The sequence below is a fragment of the Myiozetetes cayanensis genome, unplaced genomic scaffold (assembly GCF_022539395.1).
Source record: "Myiozetetes cayanensis isolate MyiCay16 unplaced genomic scaffold, myiCay2020 scf10, whole genome shotgun sequence".
Lineage (NCBI taxonomy): Eukaryota > Metazoa > Chordata > Aves > Passeriformes > Tyrannidae > Myiozetetes > Myiozetetes cayanensis.
The window spans coordinates 32,184,517-32,202,202 of NW_026086605.1; the positions used below are offsets into that span (position 1 = coordinate 32,184,517).

At 39.5% G+C, this 17,686-nt stretch overlaps 1 protein-coding gene across 11 annotated transcripts in view; it reads right to left on the minus strand.

Moving 5' to 3' along the window:
• Positions 1–17,686, minus strand: part of CTNNA3 (catenin alpha 3) — a 454,192-nt gene that overhangs the window by 26,557 nt on the left and 409,949 nt on the right. For all 11 annotated transcript variants that reach the window (XM_050305771.1, XM_050305769.1, XM_050305770.1 and 8 more), the window contains one exon: positions 2,502–2,607. In XM_050305771.1, the coding sequence (XP_050161728.1) occupies positions 2,502–2,607 (106 nt within the window). The remainder of the gene's footprint in view (positions 1–2,501; positions 2,608–17,686) is intronic.

Sequence of the window (17,686 nt, forward strand, 5' to 3'; positions counted from 1 at the left end):
TTTCGAGACATCCACCAGCTGCTTGTAGAATAATTCATCCCCTTCGTCATCCTGGTAGGGCGGTCTGTAACAGACACTCATGATGATGTCAGTCTTGTTGGTCTTCCCCCTGATTCTGGTCCACAGGCACTCAACCTTATCGTTGCTGACCTCAAGTTCTCTCAGTCAAGAGATTCTCTAACATATAAAGCCACCCCTCCACCTCTCCTACCCTGCCTGTTCTTTCTGAAGAGCTTGTAGCCTTCCATAGCAGCACTCCAGACATGCGAGTCATCCCACCACATTTCTGTGACGGCGACAACATCATGGCCTTCCTGCTGCACAATGGCTTCCAGCTCCTCTTGTTTGTTGCCCATGCTGCGTGCATTAGTGTACATGCACTTCAGGTGAGCTGCTGATTTCATTCTTAACTCAGGCTTTCCATCCTTAGGCTGATCACTGGAGAGCCTGGTTTCAACCCCTTCCCCCTTCAAACCTAGTTTAAAGCCCTCCTAATCAGCCTCACTAACTTATGGGCTACAGTCCTCTTCCTCTTCCTAGAAAGATGAATCCCATCTGATTTTAAGAGACTAGGTACCATGGAGTTTGCCCCATGGTCAAAAAAACCAAAATTTTGACAGTGGCACCAATCCTTTAGCCATCTGTTGATGAGTTGGGCTTTTTTACTCCTCTCTTTATTTAACTCCTCATCCATCCCAGATAGTACAGGAACTGAGGCAAATATCACCTGTGCTCCTGTCCCCTGAACTGACCGACCCAGTGCTTTAAAGTCTTTTTTAATTATCCTGGCACTTCTTCGATTAATGTCCTCACTGCCAGCCTGGACTACCACCAGTGGATAATAGTCTGAGGGCTGAATTAACTCAGGAAGTCTCCTACTAATATCCCTCACCCTGGCCCCAGGAAGGCAGCATACTTCTCTCTGGGATGGGTCTGGGCGACATATAGGGCCCTCAGTTCCCCTCAGAAGGGAGTCACCCACTACAACTACCCTTCTTTTTTTTTTTTATACCTGTGGTTGTAATCCGTCTTGTAGACAGGGCCGAACAAGGAGGCTCTCCAGAGAGATCTTCTTGGCTGTCCTCTACCTGACTGTCTGGGTCCAGGGTCTCATATCTATTCAAGGGCACCCTGGGGGGTGATGGGGGTCGAGAGAGAGTTCTTTTACCTCTCCCATTAGGGACCTGTTTCCATTCCCCCCCACCAATTTGGTCTGCTCCATCTGCCTTATGGCAGGAGGGGCAGGGCTTCGCCATCTCCCGTTGGACTTCCTTAGAGTTCAAAAGGGTTTGACTCCACCAGTCAATTTCCTTTTCACTCTCCCTAATGCACCTTAATCGCTCTACCTCTTCCTTAAGTTCTGCTACCAGGCACGGCAAGTCACTCACCTGCTCGCATCATACACAGCTACCTCCTACACCATCCTCCGGTACCAACGTCAGGCTCAGACACTCAGCATTAGCAGCAGCAACGGCTTTTGTTTTTCTGGAAACCATTGCTAGCTTTAAAAAGCACACTCACCTACGGGAAGGGAGAGCTGGTTGTGCCCTGCCTGCTTGAAATGCCTTGCAAATTGCTGTGCCACACCCCTGTTAGTCTACTCCTGTGGGGAGCCTGAGTGACCTTCGCACATGCTCCTGGAGGCTCTTACATAGCCTCCCCTAGCACTTGCTAACGAGCCTGACCCACCCCTCACTCACCTGAATCGGTTCCAAGGAGGAGCCAAGCCTGGGTAGCAAATGGCCCTCTCTTTCATTATTGTTATCATTATTCTTATTGCTGTGACTACTGTTACTTTTTGTTTGTTTGTTTTATTTAAGTTATTAAGCTTTTTATCTCAACCTATGAGGTTTATTTTTTTTTCCAGGTGACTGAGCATAATATCTAGCTGCCAGCTAAGCACTAGCTTAGGGGCAATAGCTTGATATATATATTTTTAGTATATATATATAAAATTATATATACAATTATATATATAATTATATGTATATGTATACATATATATAATTTTATATATTTATATCTATATATTTTATAATATATATGTATATTTATATATGTGTGTATATTCATAGTTGTTCCAATATATAAATATATCCATATATATATATGCATGCACACACATATATAAATATATATATAATGTCTAAGATGTTGCATTTATAGCTTAAGGGAGCTCACAAACATTCACACATACATAAAAATGCATCTGTAGGTAAATATATGTCCAGACACATCTGTGAATGTACACTTATATTTAAGTGTGTGTGTATGTGTAAGTGTATATAAACATTAATATCTATAAAGAAGAAGAGAATCCACACATACATTAAGACAGGATCTATATATCCACAGCTTCAGAAAGAGAGAACAGAAAGAAAATCAGACAGTAGATTTAAAAATGTCATGAACACTTCAGTAAGTGACCTTCTTAGGTGTCAGAGTTCTGTGAATGGATGGGTCTGGGACAAGTTTGCTGCACTGCTGCATGAATAACCCACCTGATCCGCAATGAGCCGCGCCAGGACGTCCATCCTGGAGCCTGACTCTGAGATCATCTTTGCTGCATTGATTACATCAGATGTGTGCTTCAGTGGTCCTCTCCCCCTGCAAAGGAAACAAATGCAACTCTGTTATTCAAAAACTGAGGGTAAATCATATCCATGCAAATTAGGCACAGAAGAACTCAATTAAATAAAGTGGCTAATCCACACAAGCGACATTAATTAAATTAATTAAATTTCCCCCAGCTCCATTTTGTTTTCATGTCCCACAAATTTGTATCGTTTGGCATCAACTGGATGCAGAAGCACCAGAGAGATGTCACACAGTTCTTTCATACTGGAAGCACAACCTATTCCAAATCAGGATTTTAAGAGATTTCTTGGGCAGTTTGGTTTTCCCAGGCTTATATGAAGTTCCTCTCCCACAAATTTTCCAGTAAATATGTTCACAGGAAGTTCAGCACAGTGATGTATTCAGAGATTCATTATGGATACTTGTTGTATTCTGGGGTTATTTTTAATTTATTTGGTGCACCCAAGAAGAAATAGAGATAATGAACAGGGCTGTAAATGAACTGGCACATGCCACTCAAAATATAGATATGCCACATCTGAAAACAGTTTCCAAACAATTTCATAATTTCTTCAGAATTTGCAGTCTAGGAAACCAGTAAAGTTCTTGTGAACAATTTGCAAGGAAGTGAATACCTTTAGTTTTATCACGTGCACATTTAATTCCTGAATGCCCTATATCAATTTACAAGTTCTGCACTAGACAAAGGAAGTAGACAACATGAAAAAAATTACTATTCTTCTTTGTTCAAATGAGAAGATCCTTTTCCTCAAAGTCAGTATGGTTTCATGTATAAAGAAGATTTACCATTCATTCCAGTAAAAAAATCATTTAGACTAGAAGTATTATCATATATAACTATGCAAACACTTCATTCAGTAAAAAGACAGCGATGACAACACAACATGGCAGATATGTTTAATCTCTTCCTGATTAATCATGTTGCTTAGCAAAGATCTCTTTGTCAATCCTTGGGCGTAAAGCAGACTAATTACAGTTGCTTATTCTCAACTTTTGAACCTCCATTTGGAACAACCTAGAATCAGGTATTTTACACATTATTTTTTTCTATAGAAAGGCATCTTCTTGTTATGAAAAACCTATTTGGCAAGATGATCAGTTTATAATAGAATAATAGGGTATGTGGGGAATGGATTTACAAATGCAATCCTCTGTGTCCAGGATGATGTACTTCAAACTTCACCCATGCCTTTAATTTTCCTTTCCTGCTGTTTTCCCTTCAAACCATCCTTAGGTGCACACCTGAATCCTTATAACTGCATATTGGCCCTCCCCACCATTTCAGGCCACTAATTAGTTTTTCATTTGTTATTTGCAGGTTCCAAAGGCCAGAGGTCTGTCAGTCATCCATAGCAAATCCCTCAGGTGCTCCACAAACTATCAGCAGTCCAGTACCCTCCTGGAAAGGTCCAACCCAGTCAAACAACACCAAAGGTGAACACAACCCAGAATTAGGGCAGATGGGACAGGAGAGGTGTCACAGTGCAAGGCTATTTCTGTAACAGAAATTCTTGTGAGTATCAGCAGCTTTTTTGACATCTGAAGCTAAGCTGACTGAGTATTTTGAAAGTGAAGTTCTTCAATTAAACTAAATTTTCTTGTACCTGTGCAAGTCCCTCAGAGATTTAACAAGAATGAAGCAATTCTACGCAATAAAGGTTATTTCAACCAAATAAACAGGAAGTACTTCCTTTCACCACAAATACAGCCACCAGGAGAGCCATTAGAGGAACCTCAGCAATGAGTATTCTGGACACTTCTGCTCCACTTGCTACCTAATTGCACCAATGGTTCACGTTCTCTACTGGAATCTCTAAGAAATATGGGGCAGGATGCTTCTGAGCTCTATGCCACAGCTCAGTCTTGAAATAAATGTTAAGTGTTTAGGACTGCCTCAGTCTTGTATCAAAAAGTGCTGAAATCACAGTGTGTTAAGTTACACATACAGGGAGGGCTCCTTTGCTACACAACTATCTGCGCTCTTTTTTTTTTACCTTCATATAAAATGCAGAGCCTTTGACATAAAGCACAGGTGTAACTGCCTCAGGGTATGGCATAATGAGCCATTATGATGTTTGGCAATTCTAAGTTCTTTGAAAAGAATACTTGGGAGAGTACAGCAAGTCTGCTGAATCACCAGGCAAAATGGAAGAAACAGAAAGAAAAAAGACAAAACAGGATGATACTTCAATGGGAACAAGCGCAAACATTACATTTGGACATAACTAACTAGCTGCTTAGAGAGAGAGAGAGACAAAGAAAGAACGACAGTGCCTATATAGTAGTTTTTCACAAAGTCAGAGAGGTTAATACAGTGGGTCAGTCTGAGCAGGAGTTTGTGAGGCAGTTGCTGTTATGCAAACAGCAGATGCCCCACCCAAAGGAGAAAAGTAAGCTTTCCTTTTGCTTTCTCCATTTGGGTAAGACTGCAGCTGCAGTTCAGGGCGGGCGGTTCCACGAAGAACATTTTGACATGATGCAAAAATGTGCAAAAAGGATGATTAGATGTGTCATAAACATAAGGAGAGATAGAAGGGTTTAGTGGGGCAAAGGAGGAAGCATGAGCAGGAGAAGCTCTAGGATACAGATGGTAACAGTCTTCAGAGGAGCTTCATAGAGGATAGGGGAGGTGGGATGGAGCTCACATTCTGGAAAACAGGTTCAGGTGAGGTGCTGAGCTCAGGGGGAACCAGAGCAGAGCAGCCAGGAGGCTTTGGTATCATCGCCAATGGACAAGACCAGACAGACACTCCTTGTGAGGGATGGCGTTGTATCAGTCCCCTTCTGAGGTCTCTTCCAGCCCAATGATTTTATAATTTTAAATTTAACAAAGAAGTTTCATGGTTTTAGGTGAATGATTACCAGTTGCAATGCATATTGCCTTCTAATGCTATCGATGCAGATGTGCACTTTTGAATTCCCCGTTTTCCTGATTTACCACCAGATAAGCAGATTCAGAATGCCACTTATTCAGATTAACTCCCTGGATCCAGATGTTAGAAACACAAAATGTCCATTAAATTATCTAGGTTGTTTTTCCCAGCCATTACACAACTCCCTACCAGTTTTATACTCACTTGCATTTTTTCTGGTAAGTTTGAAGTATGAAAAACTCTTTGCTTGGAAGGCTGTTTCCCTGAGCTATCCATTTAAGTCTCTGGAATGTTTTCCCAGATATTTCACTTAGTCCTCTCTCCATGTCATAGTAACAGCATCCCTTTCCTTCTATAGATGTAGCCCCTGATCCTCCTCCACCACATGCTGAAGCATCCCAAATTGTGGTAATAGTACAGACCTGCATGCATTAGCTTGGCGCATGCACCTACAGCTGATAAAGAAACTAGAGAGATAAAAAAATCCTCCCACCAAGTACTATCTGCTGGCCAACAACATCACAAAATTGCTCTTTCATAGAGTTTTGCACCTTATCCCCTAAATAAAATAATTCTAATTTTTGTGCTATGGCAACCATGTAATTTATTTTTTTTATTATTTTTTAAGTCAGCCTTATCTTACTGTTTTTTTCCTGCTTTCAGTCTCTGAAATGTTTAAAGCCAAACCTCATCTCATACACTTTGTTACTGAAATTCTTTCCCAATGATTTCGCTAGTTCATAGCCTACAGTCGACTCTAAACTCCTGACCTGGATTGATTGCATGCAAGATCTAATATATTTATTTTTGTCACACTGGGAATAGGCCATAAATAATATGAGAGAGAGATGTCCAGTTAAGTCTAACTAGAAGGAAAATAGTTGGATTCTGTACAAAGAAAGCAGTTTAGAATATCCCCACAAAGATGTAGGAGAAAAAAACCCCAAACTTCACATAAATGTTTCTAGAAAGGTACAATCATAACAAGAAAAAATTTGGACTATGTTAATTAGTACCATACCAAGGATTTTGGATAAATGTGAAAGACAGACTGAAGCTGCTCAATCTAATCATTCTTACTCCAGGCCCAGAGAAACCGTGTGCCTGGAGAGAAACTCCATCCCTGTCTCCATAAACTTTATTGCCATGATTAGCAGACATCAGTCTCGGGCATTATTTTCTGTTGTTCTTCACACTAAAAAGCAATGATACTCTCTTAATTCTTACAGTAAAAGAAACTTGTAATCTTATTTCAAATCCAAGAGGACTGTACCATCCATCACATTTTCCAAGAAAAGTCTGCTGTTTCAGAGCAAAGCTGAGTGGCTTCCCCCTACTCACTGTGTTTACTTCAGCAAATGTTTTGTACTTTCCCCGCATCAGAAACAGCAATGGGGAGCTCTACTGACTAGTCAGTCTCAGAAGAGAAACTCCTCCATAACACACACCCAACACCACAAACCACCATCACACCTAAGGAGTGAGTTCAAAGCACTTCAAGGTGTGAATTTGAAGCTTTGCGACTCCTGTCAACCCCAACCCACAACTCAGTGGCCACTGCCACATTAAAGTCTTCAGCTCCACACACTGACCACCCTATCATGGGTCCCAGTTTCTAGATCAGCAACTCCTGACAGCTCCCACTGTTTAGTTTTGTAGGAAACATCCCTTACTTTACTCACAGAGCCAGAATGATACTCCCAAGTACAATTATTACATTTTATGTATACTACTGTATTTAGTTAATTCACTTGTCACTCCATTCCAAGGTACCAACTTGTGCCTCCTGCAGTTCTTCCCAAAACACACCCGGTGTTTCTCCTTTCTTCTGCCTTCCCACTGCTGCTCTGCAAAATGCCTGTAGTACTAGCACGCTAAGAAATCTGGATTCCAGTCACACGTTCTGATCTCTATTCCATGAGCTGTTTCTGAAGTTTGCTTTTTCTTTTATTAATCTACTGACTGTCTGCAGTCCTGAGAGCAGGGATAAGGAAGCAGGACTCACACCTCACTCATTACAAATGTTCTATTAACTTACTGAGTGAACCATTTTTTTCCTGTAAATTGCTTTGCCTGCCCCTCCCAGCTCCATGTGCACAGTTTTAGATGAAATCTGTGAAATGCTTGGCGTTAAAGGATGAAAAACTATGCTTTTTAGAATCGTGTCTAAACAAAAACCCCTTTTATTACACCTGGCTGCACATCTCTACTAGTTACACCCAGACAAACAGGAGATAGCAGAGCTCCTCAGTAAATCCACTTAGGGAAAAGGTAATTGTAGATTGTACAGGTGGATCCCCAAGTTGACCTTTGCCATTTCTTTATAGCTGTGGATATACAGCAAGAAAGATTTTAGTTTCACTCATTTTCTATCTCTATCTGAGTTTAAAGGTTTGGAAATCAGGAGAAATGAATTCTTAATGTCAGCAAAACTAACTGGCTAAGGCCAACTCCCCACTCAGCATTTACAGATGCAATAGCTGAAGCATGTCTACTCCTTAACAAAATTAATGTAATGCATATATAAATGTAACCACGTGAAAAAAGGATGGTATGAAGAAACATTAAAAAGTATGAAGTAAAAGCCCATAAACTCTCTGCAATAAATAATATTTTGTAGGTAGAAATACCTCTTTTTGGAAAAGGAATTTAAAACTTACAAAACTACCTGAATTATATGGACCCAGGAATGCAACAGTGAAATTCCAGGCAACATGAACACAGTATATATATTACTATATTACTGCAATTCTGTAAATGAAAATGAGATTAATACAGAAGTTTCTCTTCACTCTTCCTTTTTGCCCTCCTGCACTTGGCAATGTATCAGGTCTGTGTCTTGCTCGAAGAGGAGTAAGGGAGAGGAGGTCTAAAAGCACAGCTAGAGTGGGGTAAATACAAACCAAATCTGCTTTGTAAATGAGTATTACACAGGCTGATGTGAGTAGGACTGGATTTTATTGGGTACCTTTGATTGCATAGGAGCTGTCCCAGCCCCTGATGCCCTGGGCAATGCTGGCACAGCAACTGGCCCTGTTTTGTCTATCAGTTCCAAATTATGTTTGCTCAGGGCCAATCCTATCAGTTTGCAACCACACAAGTTGGAAGCATCCAGAATACAACAAAGAGATAAGTAAGAGCCCACATGATTTTTCAAGCATAAATATTGTCAGACCAATGGAAAATAAGCTTTTATAGCTTCTGGAAAGAAGCTGTAAATACTAGGTATCTTCAGAGAGGCGTCTGAAACTGTCTTCTGTTACATTTTCATTAATTGCCTAAAAAAATACATGGAATATAAATAAAACAATTGCAAAGGAAACACAAAACTTGGAAGAGCACACTCCAAGACAGATTGGTTATCTAAGGGTTGCTGTCACAGTGTAGGGAAAAATAGAAGGAAAATGGGTTCTCTGGGATCTGCCCTGGTGCCTGAGCTGCTCAGTTCTTTATTTATTACTTGAATGAAGGGAAAAAAGACCTTAATAAGCTTAAACTTGATACTGATGAGGAAAAAGAAGGAAATAGGCTAAGAGGCCAGATTTGGAATTAATTACCTTGAGAAAAGTATGGAAGAAAAAGTTGGTACAATTAAAAAAGGATACACGTACTCAGGTAGGAAAATCAAATGCAGAGATACAAACGGAGAGTCAGTCCCTACACAACAGGACAGTGAGAAGCAATGAGTTTTACTGGATCACAAATCCATCAGGAATCAACACTGACATGCTGCAGAAGAAAAGGTAACAGGGAAGTCATAAACACCAAGGAGAAGTAACATTTCTGCTCTTTTTTTACATTTGATTATACCTTTCTAGGCAGATGCCATCTATAAAACTCAAGTTTTGTTTAGCTCCAGAGGAAACAATTTACAGATGTAGAGAGTCGTTCCCCCAGACAGCTTTTTCCTGTGCCACCACAAATCTCTCCCCAGATCCCCCTCTGCTCTGTTTCTCACAGCCATACACAAACATTGTTAGTATAATGAGGGAATACCACAATATCCCAAGTGAGCAAGTTCTGCTATCTAAACTAGGCATCAACTGTACATGTCTCAAACCTTTTTATTCTCATTATCTCTCAGATGCTTCTCCATCTCTTTCTGCTTCCAAATCCAACTTTCCAAAGGACACTTTCATTTTTTAGCACTAAGGTCAGCAGACCTTACCAGTCATGGGCTTTAACTTGGCTGCCTGTTATTTTTAATCACTGTGTTACACACCTACAGTTACTGTTTCAGTGACTGCAGGAAATCTCTGCTATTTGCGTCATCAATCTCCCTTATTCTATTTTTCTGTCATGAGCAGAAATTACCCAGAGATTTTAACATCTCTAAAACCACCCACCACTGTCGCGGACTGTCTGTTTGAGGAATTTTTAAAATCTTTCCATAAGCATAAACTATTTGGTTATGAATAAATAACATTAAAATTGTATGCACACATTGGCCTATGTCTGATCTGGATTGTGCAGGGAAAAGGAGGGATCAAGTCCTGTCCTTTACCAACAGGCCAGCACTGTGTGTGGTACTTCTGCGGGCACTGACAGCCTGCCTGCAGAGGTTCTTCAGGTTGTCTCCTGTGCAGGCTGGCAGAGATGTCTGTCTATGTGGAATGTGTTTCAAACGTAACCACACTGCAGCTCCAATCTGCACCTTCTCAAAGCACAGAGGTGAATTATAGACCAGACAGAAAGTCAGCATTCTCTCTAAGGACTCTCACTGCAGAGAGGCCCCATTGCTTCCCACTCTTGTGCTCTGCATGTTGAATTTTCAATATGAGTTCTAACTTCATCTAGAAAAATCAAGTCTTAACAGCCTGGAAGCAGAAAAAGGCCATGGGAGGGTTACTAATGAAAGGAAATATGAATTTGAGCGGTACAGTGCAAATATCCAGCAATGCCATGCAAGCGAGTCAATACTGTCTTCTAAAATCCTCTTGCTATGCTGTAACCTTTAAAAAATGAAACATTGCCTTTGTTTTTTGAGGTATATTTCTTTCAGTTCTCCAGTGAAAGTAAATAGATCCTTCTGAAAATCACTATTACCGTTTTTTCTTTAAAAGAATCCAGACAGATGTATATCCAGACTACTTCCTTACCCTTTCAGAAATACCTTGCAGCAAGGCCTGTTACAGCAACTTAAACTTAGTGAATCCCAAAAGGTAGAGGTTATGGCTTTATGACCACTATGATATCATTTTTTTTTAGGATATTTATTCCTCATTTAATTGTGTCATTAAAATAAATTACATTAATGTCAGATCTTTTTAGAACAAAGCAGGGAGGGAGTGAGATGGTAGGATCTGACTCCACATATTTTAGCACTTAAACCGAATGGCATATATGAAGGAGCAGAAAGTACTTCCCCTTACTTCCCAGTACTCTGGCCTCAAGCAAGCATGAACACTTCTGGATGTAGAAAATAAACTTATACAAAGTATGTCAAAGCAATTTAAAAACACAAACTACTTGAAGAAGACCACTAGGTACTCTGGCAGATGCATAATTAAACACTTAATTTCAGAAAGGCCAAGCTAAAGGTTGAAGGTGCCAACTACCCTCTGGACAGGGAGCTGAAGAGAAGCTTTTAATTACACCATCATAAACCCTGAGTAAAATATATGGTACATTTTACATAATCCTGGGAAAAAATAGATGGTAGCAAAAGAGGATGTAGACACTGAAGAACTGACTTCTAATGGATTTTTAGATTTTTGAACATGAAAGCAAACAAAGCAGATAGCAAACTGATTATACAAAAACAGACATAGAAACTCCCAAACTTGGAGTTTAGAGAGCTCTTTTTTAAGAACTATAAGACGACAAAAACACTGTCGTGAACTTGAGTCACAGAATGAGACCTCCAGTTCAGGAATGCAGGTAATAGTGCCAGCTGTTTGATATACCCAAATATCTGTAATTATGTAATTTATATGTGCTCTATGACCAATCTGTTGTCCTTGAGCTTGCATTTTTTATGTTTTTTCCAATTGACTGCAATCCCACTAATCAGCTGACAGTAGAAATTGCAAAGGAAGGTAACACCATATACATTTTGTGGCAAGACAAACACACACACACACACATACACCTTTTGGAGCAATTGCTGGAGACTATCTTGCAATTAAAGATATTAGAAGGTCACAAGATTCCTAAGATACATGTTCCCTGCAGAGGGTACTCAGAGACTACCTGAAGACAGAAAAACAAGACAGACTCTGGCTGTGCAGTCCATGCAGGTGTGAACACTGCTGAGAGGTCTTTTAACACATTTAAGCTAAGAGCTGTATCAACAAAACAGTTTTCATTCTGAACTCATCTCAAATTTTTTCATTCCCCTTGACTGCCTTCAATTGTAGTAATAAGAAAAACCTCATCCAGATCTCAAAAATCACAAAACTGGCCAAAAAATATGATGTTTGAATTATTTTTGGGGGGTGGGAGGGGTTTATTTCTAAAGCTCAAGGCTGCACGCTGGTCATGACTTCAAGTTTTTAATGTCTTATCATGAAAACCCAAACCACTTTGCAAGGTTATTGAACTGCCATGACTGCTGTCACTGGGGACCCTTCTGCAAGAACAGAGGGGAGAGATGGCAGCTGGAAGGAGAAAAAGCATCTTCCCATGTGATGCAGAGCCCTGAGAGGCACATCTACCCACAGGTCTTCAGAAGCAGTTATTTTATGGAAAAAGAAAAAGAAACTCCTATTCTTAGAAGCAGCAGAATATTGGGAGAACTGGCAAAACTGATTAATGGTAGTAATATCACAGGCTAGAAAGGAGGCCACGCTGTGGTCACATCTGTGTCATGGCATTTAAAGCCCTATGCAGTGAATCTCTGCAAACCTCTTTTTCACCTTCCCTCTATCATTTTTCAGATTCTCTAAGTTGATTCACAGCTCAACAGTTTCACCTCTTTCATGCCAGTACTTCCTATTGTTACATATTTTACTGAAGGGTTTGTCATCCCCCTGCAATGCTGATTCCAAAACGAATCTTTCCGAATGCCTTTACTGCACCTCACACATCCTGCTGATGGCCAGTCGCACTATTTTCAGAGTTTATATGTGCCATCCTACTTCTGGGTGTTAACATGTGCTATTAATAATTATATTTTTCAACACTTGTGCCCACAAGCTACCATTAATAGCTTTTAAATGCTACTTGAAAAACAAGACCTCCCAGTGGTACAATTATAATTTTAACTACTCGGGATGACACAACAAAGGAATCATTCTTCTGAAAAATCCCCCCAAAAATACAAATTAATACCAAAGTCTGATTAAAAAGCTCACCTGGGCTACCAGTAACTATAATGGTATATATATATTACCACAAAATTGTCTGAGTGCACATCTAATGTTTTGCAAAGGGAAAAAAAAATCGCAATGACAAAAGATTTTTGCAAATGTGCTAAATGGAATTGAAATTGAATTAAGTTTAGGATACAAAAAATGGGAATGGAAGAATTTTTTGGAGTTAGGGAGTCAGCTTTCTGGAATTTAAACTACTGTAACCTTATAACTGCATTTATTAAGTTTTCAAGTTCTATCTTCAGAAAACAATGGCAATTTTTGCCCAACTGGGACATCTGATATCTACAAAAGGGAGTCATGAAGCTGTACCATCCTCATGCCCTGCATTATAAATTCAACAGCAATTGGAATGAAGGGTGTTATTGAACCTAAAGAGAAACCACACCAGGACCATCAGAATCAAAATGCTGCAACAAACCTGTAATGAATGTAGGTTGGTAGTGGAAGACAATAAAATTCAAAATCAGTTCATTCCATTAGCAGAGTCATATTTCAGAATTTATCAGAAAACTGTCCTCAAAACATTGTTGTTTTTTTTTTTTAAGAAACCCTACATTTTCAGTGTTGCAAACTGAAATAAATGGCACGATGTAGATGTAATTAAAACATTTTGTTGTAAAAAAAAGAATGATGTACTCATCAAAAATTTACATTTTATGTTCTATATGCACCTAGCACATCTGCTATGCCACTGGGACAGATGTTTATTAATATGGATATCTGATCATATTGCTAGACTGCTAATGGCTCAGTAATCCATCTTCTAAATACCACACAAGTTTCTGACTATATGTTGAATCAATTATCAAAATATTTCCCAAAAAATCCTTCCTGCTATTGTCTCTGAAAAGCACCAGTAACTTGTAGTTTTGTTTCAACAATGATGTTACAACACATTGTGTTTATAACATGTATGTTGTATGAAAGACTTACTTGAAAGAAACCTCCTTTAATATGGTAACAAGTATGAAAATCAGCTAAAATTAATACAGATGTGTTTGGATAAGAGTGATGCCTTGAAATAATATGCTTTCTGGTAAGGCTGGTGACCAGGAAACAGATCACTCAAATGGAAACCAGTCCTTTCAGTTATCTTCAGGAATGCATATATCCTAAATTCTGCTTCCTCATGCAACAGCACACCCTAAATTTGTTGTGCACTGAATGCTGCAACCTGGTTTTTTTCTCCTCTGTTTAGTTCTTCTGTCTAGACAAAAGGAGAAAAATAGGATATTCATATTCAAATTCCTTTTTCTTGTTCAGCTTCAACATCTTGTGAGTAGAAAAATCTCACCTCTTCTTGCCAGAGTCTTGAAATGCTGATTTTCTTAGTGACAGAGTTTAGTCAGACAATTTGACAATTCAGTTAAATATTGAAATATTTGGCTACAGCCAAACATCATTATTTTAGGATTTCTCAAACTATGTGAATAATAATGGTTTATTAAATTAAATATATCCTTTTCTAGTCTATCCCATCACTACTGATGTCCACTGCACATTTGTACTCACCTTTACTGTGGACATATTCTCTTACCAACTCTTCTCCTAATTTCTAAGCCCTCATGCAGGTATAGATAAAGCTTACTTTATTACAAGTTGACTGAAGATGAACAAGCTGGACTCAATGGGCTTGAATTTTTAAATTTTATCATATGCATGATAAAAAAGAACAGTTTTAGAAGGAAATGCATTTTCTTTGTACTTGATCAATTTGATATGTGCCTTGCTCATGCTTTGGGGAAAACAAAAGTAAATAAACTAATTCTCAATTACACTGTTGACTCAAAGAATTAGCAACAGCCCTACAGCACCAAAGGAAAAGGGTTATGTTCCCATCCTCCCAAATCTCCCACATTTTTCACAGTGAGCTCTCCTCATTGCTCTACTTATGTAGACATAGTGTAACGGTGAGGCTGTGTGAATGAAATCTTTGTATTGTCAGCCTCAAGCACTCAAATATCATGAGTCAGGCTCCAAAACACCACAGAGCTGGAATAAATATCCTGAGACTTGAAATAATACATCTGCACTTCTTTGTATTTACTTTTTTTTTTTCCTTTCCCAAGGTTTCAGGGGTCACATTTTCAGGATTTGCTCAGCAGCCATGAAAATTAATTGAAAATGCTGTAGGTAACTAAGTTTCTCCTACAACAACATATCTCAAGTGCCAAGACACGAAGCTATATACATGTAAAGATTTTTAATACCACTCTGAATTATCAACACTGACATATTTTAGGAGTCTAAGATAAGAGCAGTGAAAACATGGAAAGTCTTAATTTCTGCCCGCTCATCAAATGACAGTAAGAAAGTTCTCCTGCAGCCACACAGTGGTGAGCTGCTCAACTCACTTTACTTTTTCCTCTCCCATTTTAAGAGTAAGGAATTTGCTGCAGACTGGCAATTAGAGAGCATTCATCACTCTTGCTGCAGAGCACCTAGGGTGAGGAAGGGATTTCCTTCCCCACAGTGAGGCAAGAACTCACCTGCTGAAATGCCTGGCTGCGGAGACTGCAAACTAGAGCCAGAATTTGGGACTTATATGGATCATTCCTTACTGTTTTGGACTTCTGGTGTAACCTCAGCAAGACAGGCCATTCCTGATTACATTAATTATGTACTTCCAAGGTTTTCTTAACAACCAAGAAGGTAGGAAACTTTTCTTAAGCGGCACGCAGTTTCTGCAGAAAATTGCATTCAACACAACTGACACAATTCAATCGGGTAAATTACTTGTCATCAGCAAATGTCACTCTCACTTTGCTGTGCCAAGATGAAAGCATCTGAAAATATGTTTGGCACAGGCTTTATAGCGAATGAAACTGTATAATTATATCATGGTGGGTGAAATCTCCTATGACTGAAAAAGGAAATTATCCTCTGCGAGTGTTTTAAGTTGAATACAACATGCCCGAAATATAATGGGACGGTCCTGAATAAAAACACCACTTAGTCTAATTTTTTATCTGTATTAAACCACATTTTATTCCGATGTCTAAAACGAAAGCTGCAGCTTGCTTCCTCATCCAACAGTACTTAAAATTGAAGAGAACTTCTGGAACAAGTTACTGCCTTGGCAGGGAATACAGTAGAGACAGCTGCTTGATCACTGAAATTCTGACAAAATTTTGAGGGTTTCTTCTCTGAGGCTTTTGTTCTGTCCCAGTCCACAAAAAGTTCTCTTTCTCTGTTAATAAACCTGCTTTACTGATAGGAAAAGCTGTTTTTCTCAGAGCTCAGCAACCATTAAACAGCCACATTTACTTATATATTTATATATTTACATTTATAACAGTCCTCTCATTGTATCAGCAGAATCAAGGGGCTGTACAGCTTTACAGCATGGCTTGTCTTACTCCTGGTTGGGAAGACAACTCTTCCAAATTTTCTGAAAGTACTAGTAAAATTCACTCAGTCAAAAAACACTGCCCAGCCTGACTCTGAAAAGGAAATACAAGATGAAGGCTCCACACTGCAGCAAAGATGTAAGGAATGACACTGCCACTGAGAAACTTATGGGGAATTCCCTCTGCAACATATGCATAATCATTTTTCCTTGCACTCTCCTTCTGTTTGGTTTGCTTACTGTCAGAAGCCAAGGGGAAACGTTGTCCCAGTGGTTCTCCCTTGGGAATGTGGGAGAACAAGGAGGTGATGTGCATTCCCAATGAACTGTCTGTTCAAAGAACAACCAGATAGCACCTGAGCCCACTGAGAGCTTTATGATTAGGGGGAGGCCTCGGGGCCTGCCAGACTGACAAGAACAGCTCTTGGAAAGAATTTGATGGACAAGTCTGAAAGTGCCCTTTGAGGAAAAAGTTCAAACAAATCCCACAGTCAGTTAAAAAAGGTATGAGAAATGAAAGACTCATTCATTCTTATTAATCCAGGCTGAACTACAAGTCTCGAAAGCAAAATTATGGCTTGTGTAGAGAAAAGCGGCAAAAAACAAACCCCACGTGAAAAACAGCACGTTCCCGACACAGGTAAACTGCAATGATTAATCTGGGTAGGACCTGCACATTTATCGCCACTCAATACTTGGAAATGTAAACAACATATTTTAGGCATAAAAGCAAAATTAAAGGCAATACCAGCTGAACACTTGCAATACCCCTTCCAACTGCAGTAACTCTTTTGGCAGCAACGTTTTCCCGCTACATCCTGTGTTTCCCACACCATGCCAAACCCTTGATGTAACATAGCACCAAGCTGTCATGGCTGCTGGTAACAGATGTCCAGCATCTGGTGCCTGCAGCTCATGCTTTCCTGTACAAGAACTGAGAATTCTTTAAGGAAATCACTTTTAGAATACTCATGTTATCATCATCTGCTACCTCTGACTGGCCCACTTGAAAAGCAATAAAAACAGAGACCAGACAGCGATAATGAAGACATTCTAGAGAGATGAATGGAATCGTGTATATTCCAATACAGAAACCTTGGAGAACTCCATTAACTGGGACCTATGGTCTGTTCAGCCAACAGGAAGAAGATGTTACAATCAATGAACAAAACTGAAAACAAACCACTGCTTAATGCTAAAAAGAAATCAAAGATATTAGTGTAAGTGGCCATGTATTGTCTTAATTTTAGATCTAGATTACACAGTTTACCTTCAGCTCTAGGGAAAAAAGAGACAGACACATCAGGACAGCAACAGAACAAGTCATCCAAGTGGAAGTGGGAAGCTGACCTGAATAATGAAAAGCAGAAGCTACATTATTCTGCTATCTCTTTCTCTGACACTGTACTAATCAGAAGCACACTATCTCCAGGACAGCACACATTCCAGGGGGTAGGCTTGTGGGAAGAAGTGTGCTCAGAACATCCCCTCCTTCCTTCTTCACAGTTCTGGTTGTATTTTTGGTTATTTCATTTCTCTTCTCAGTTTAC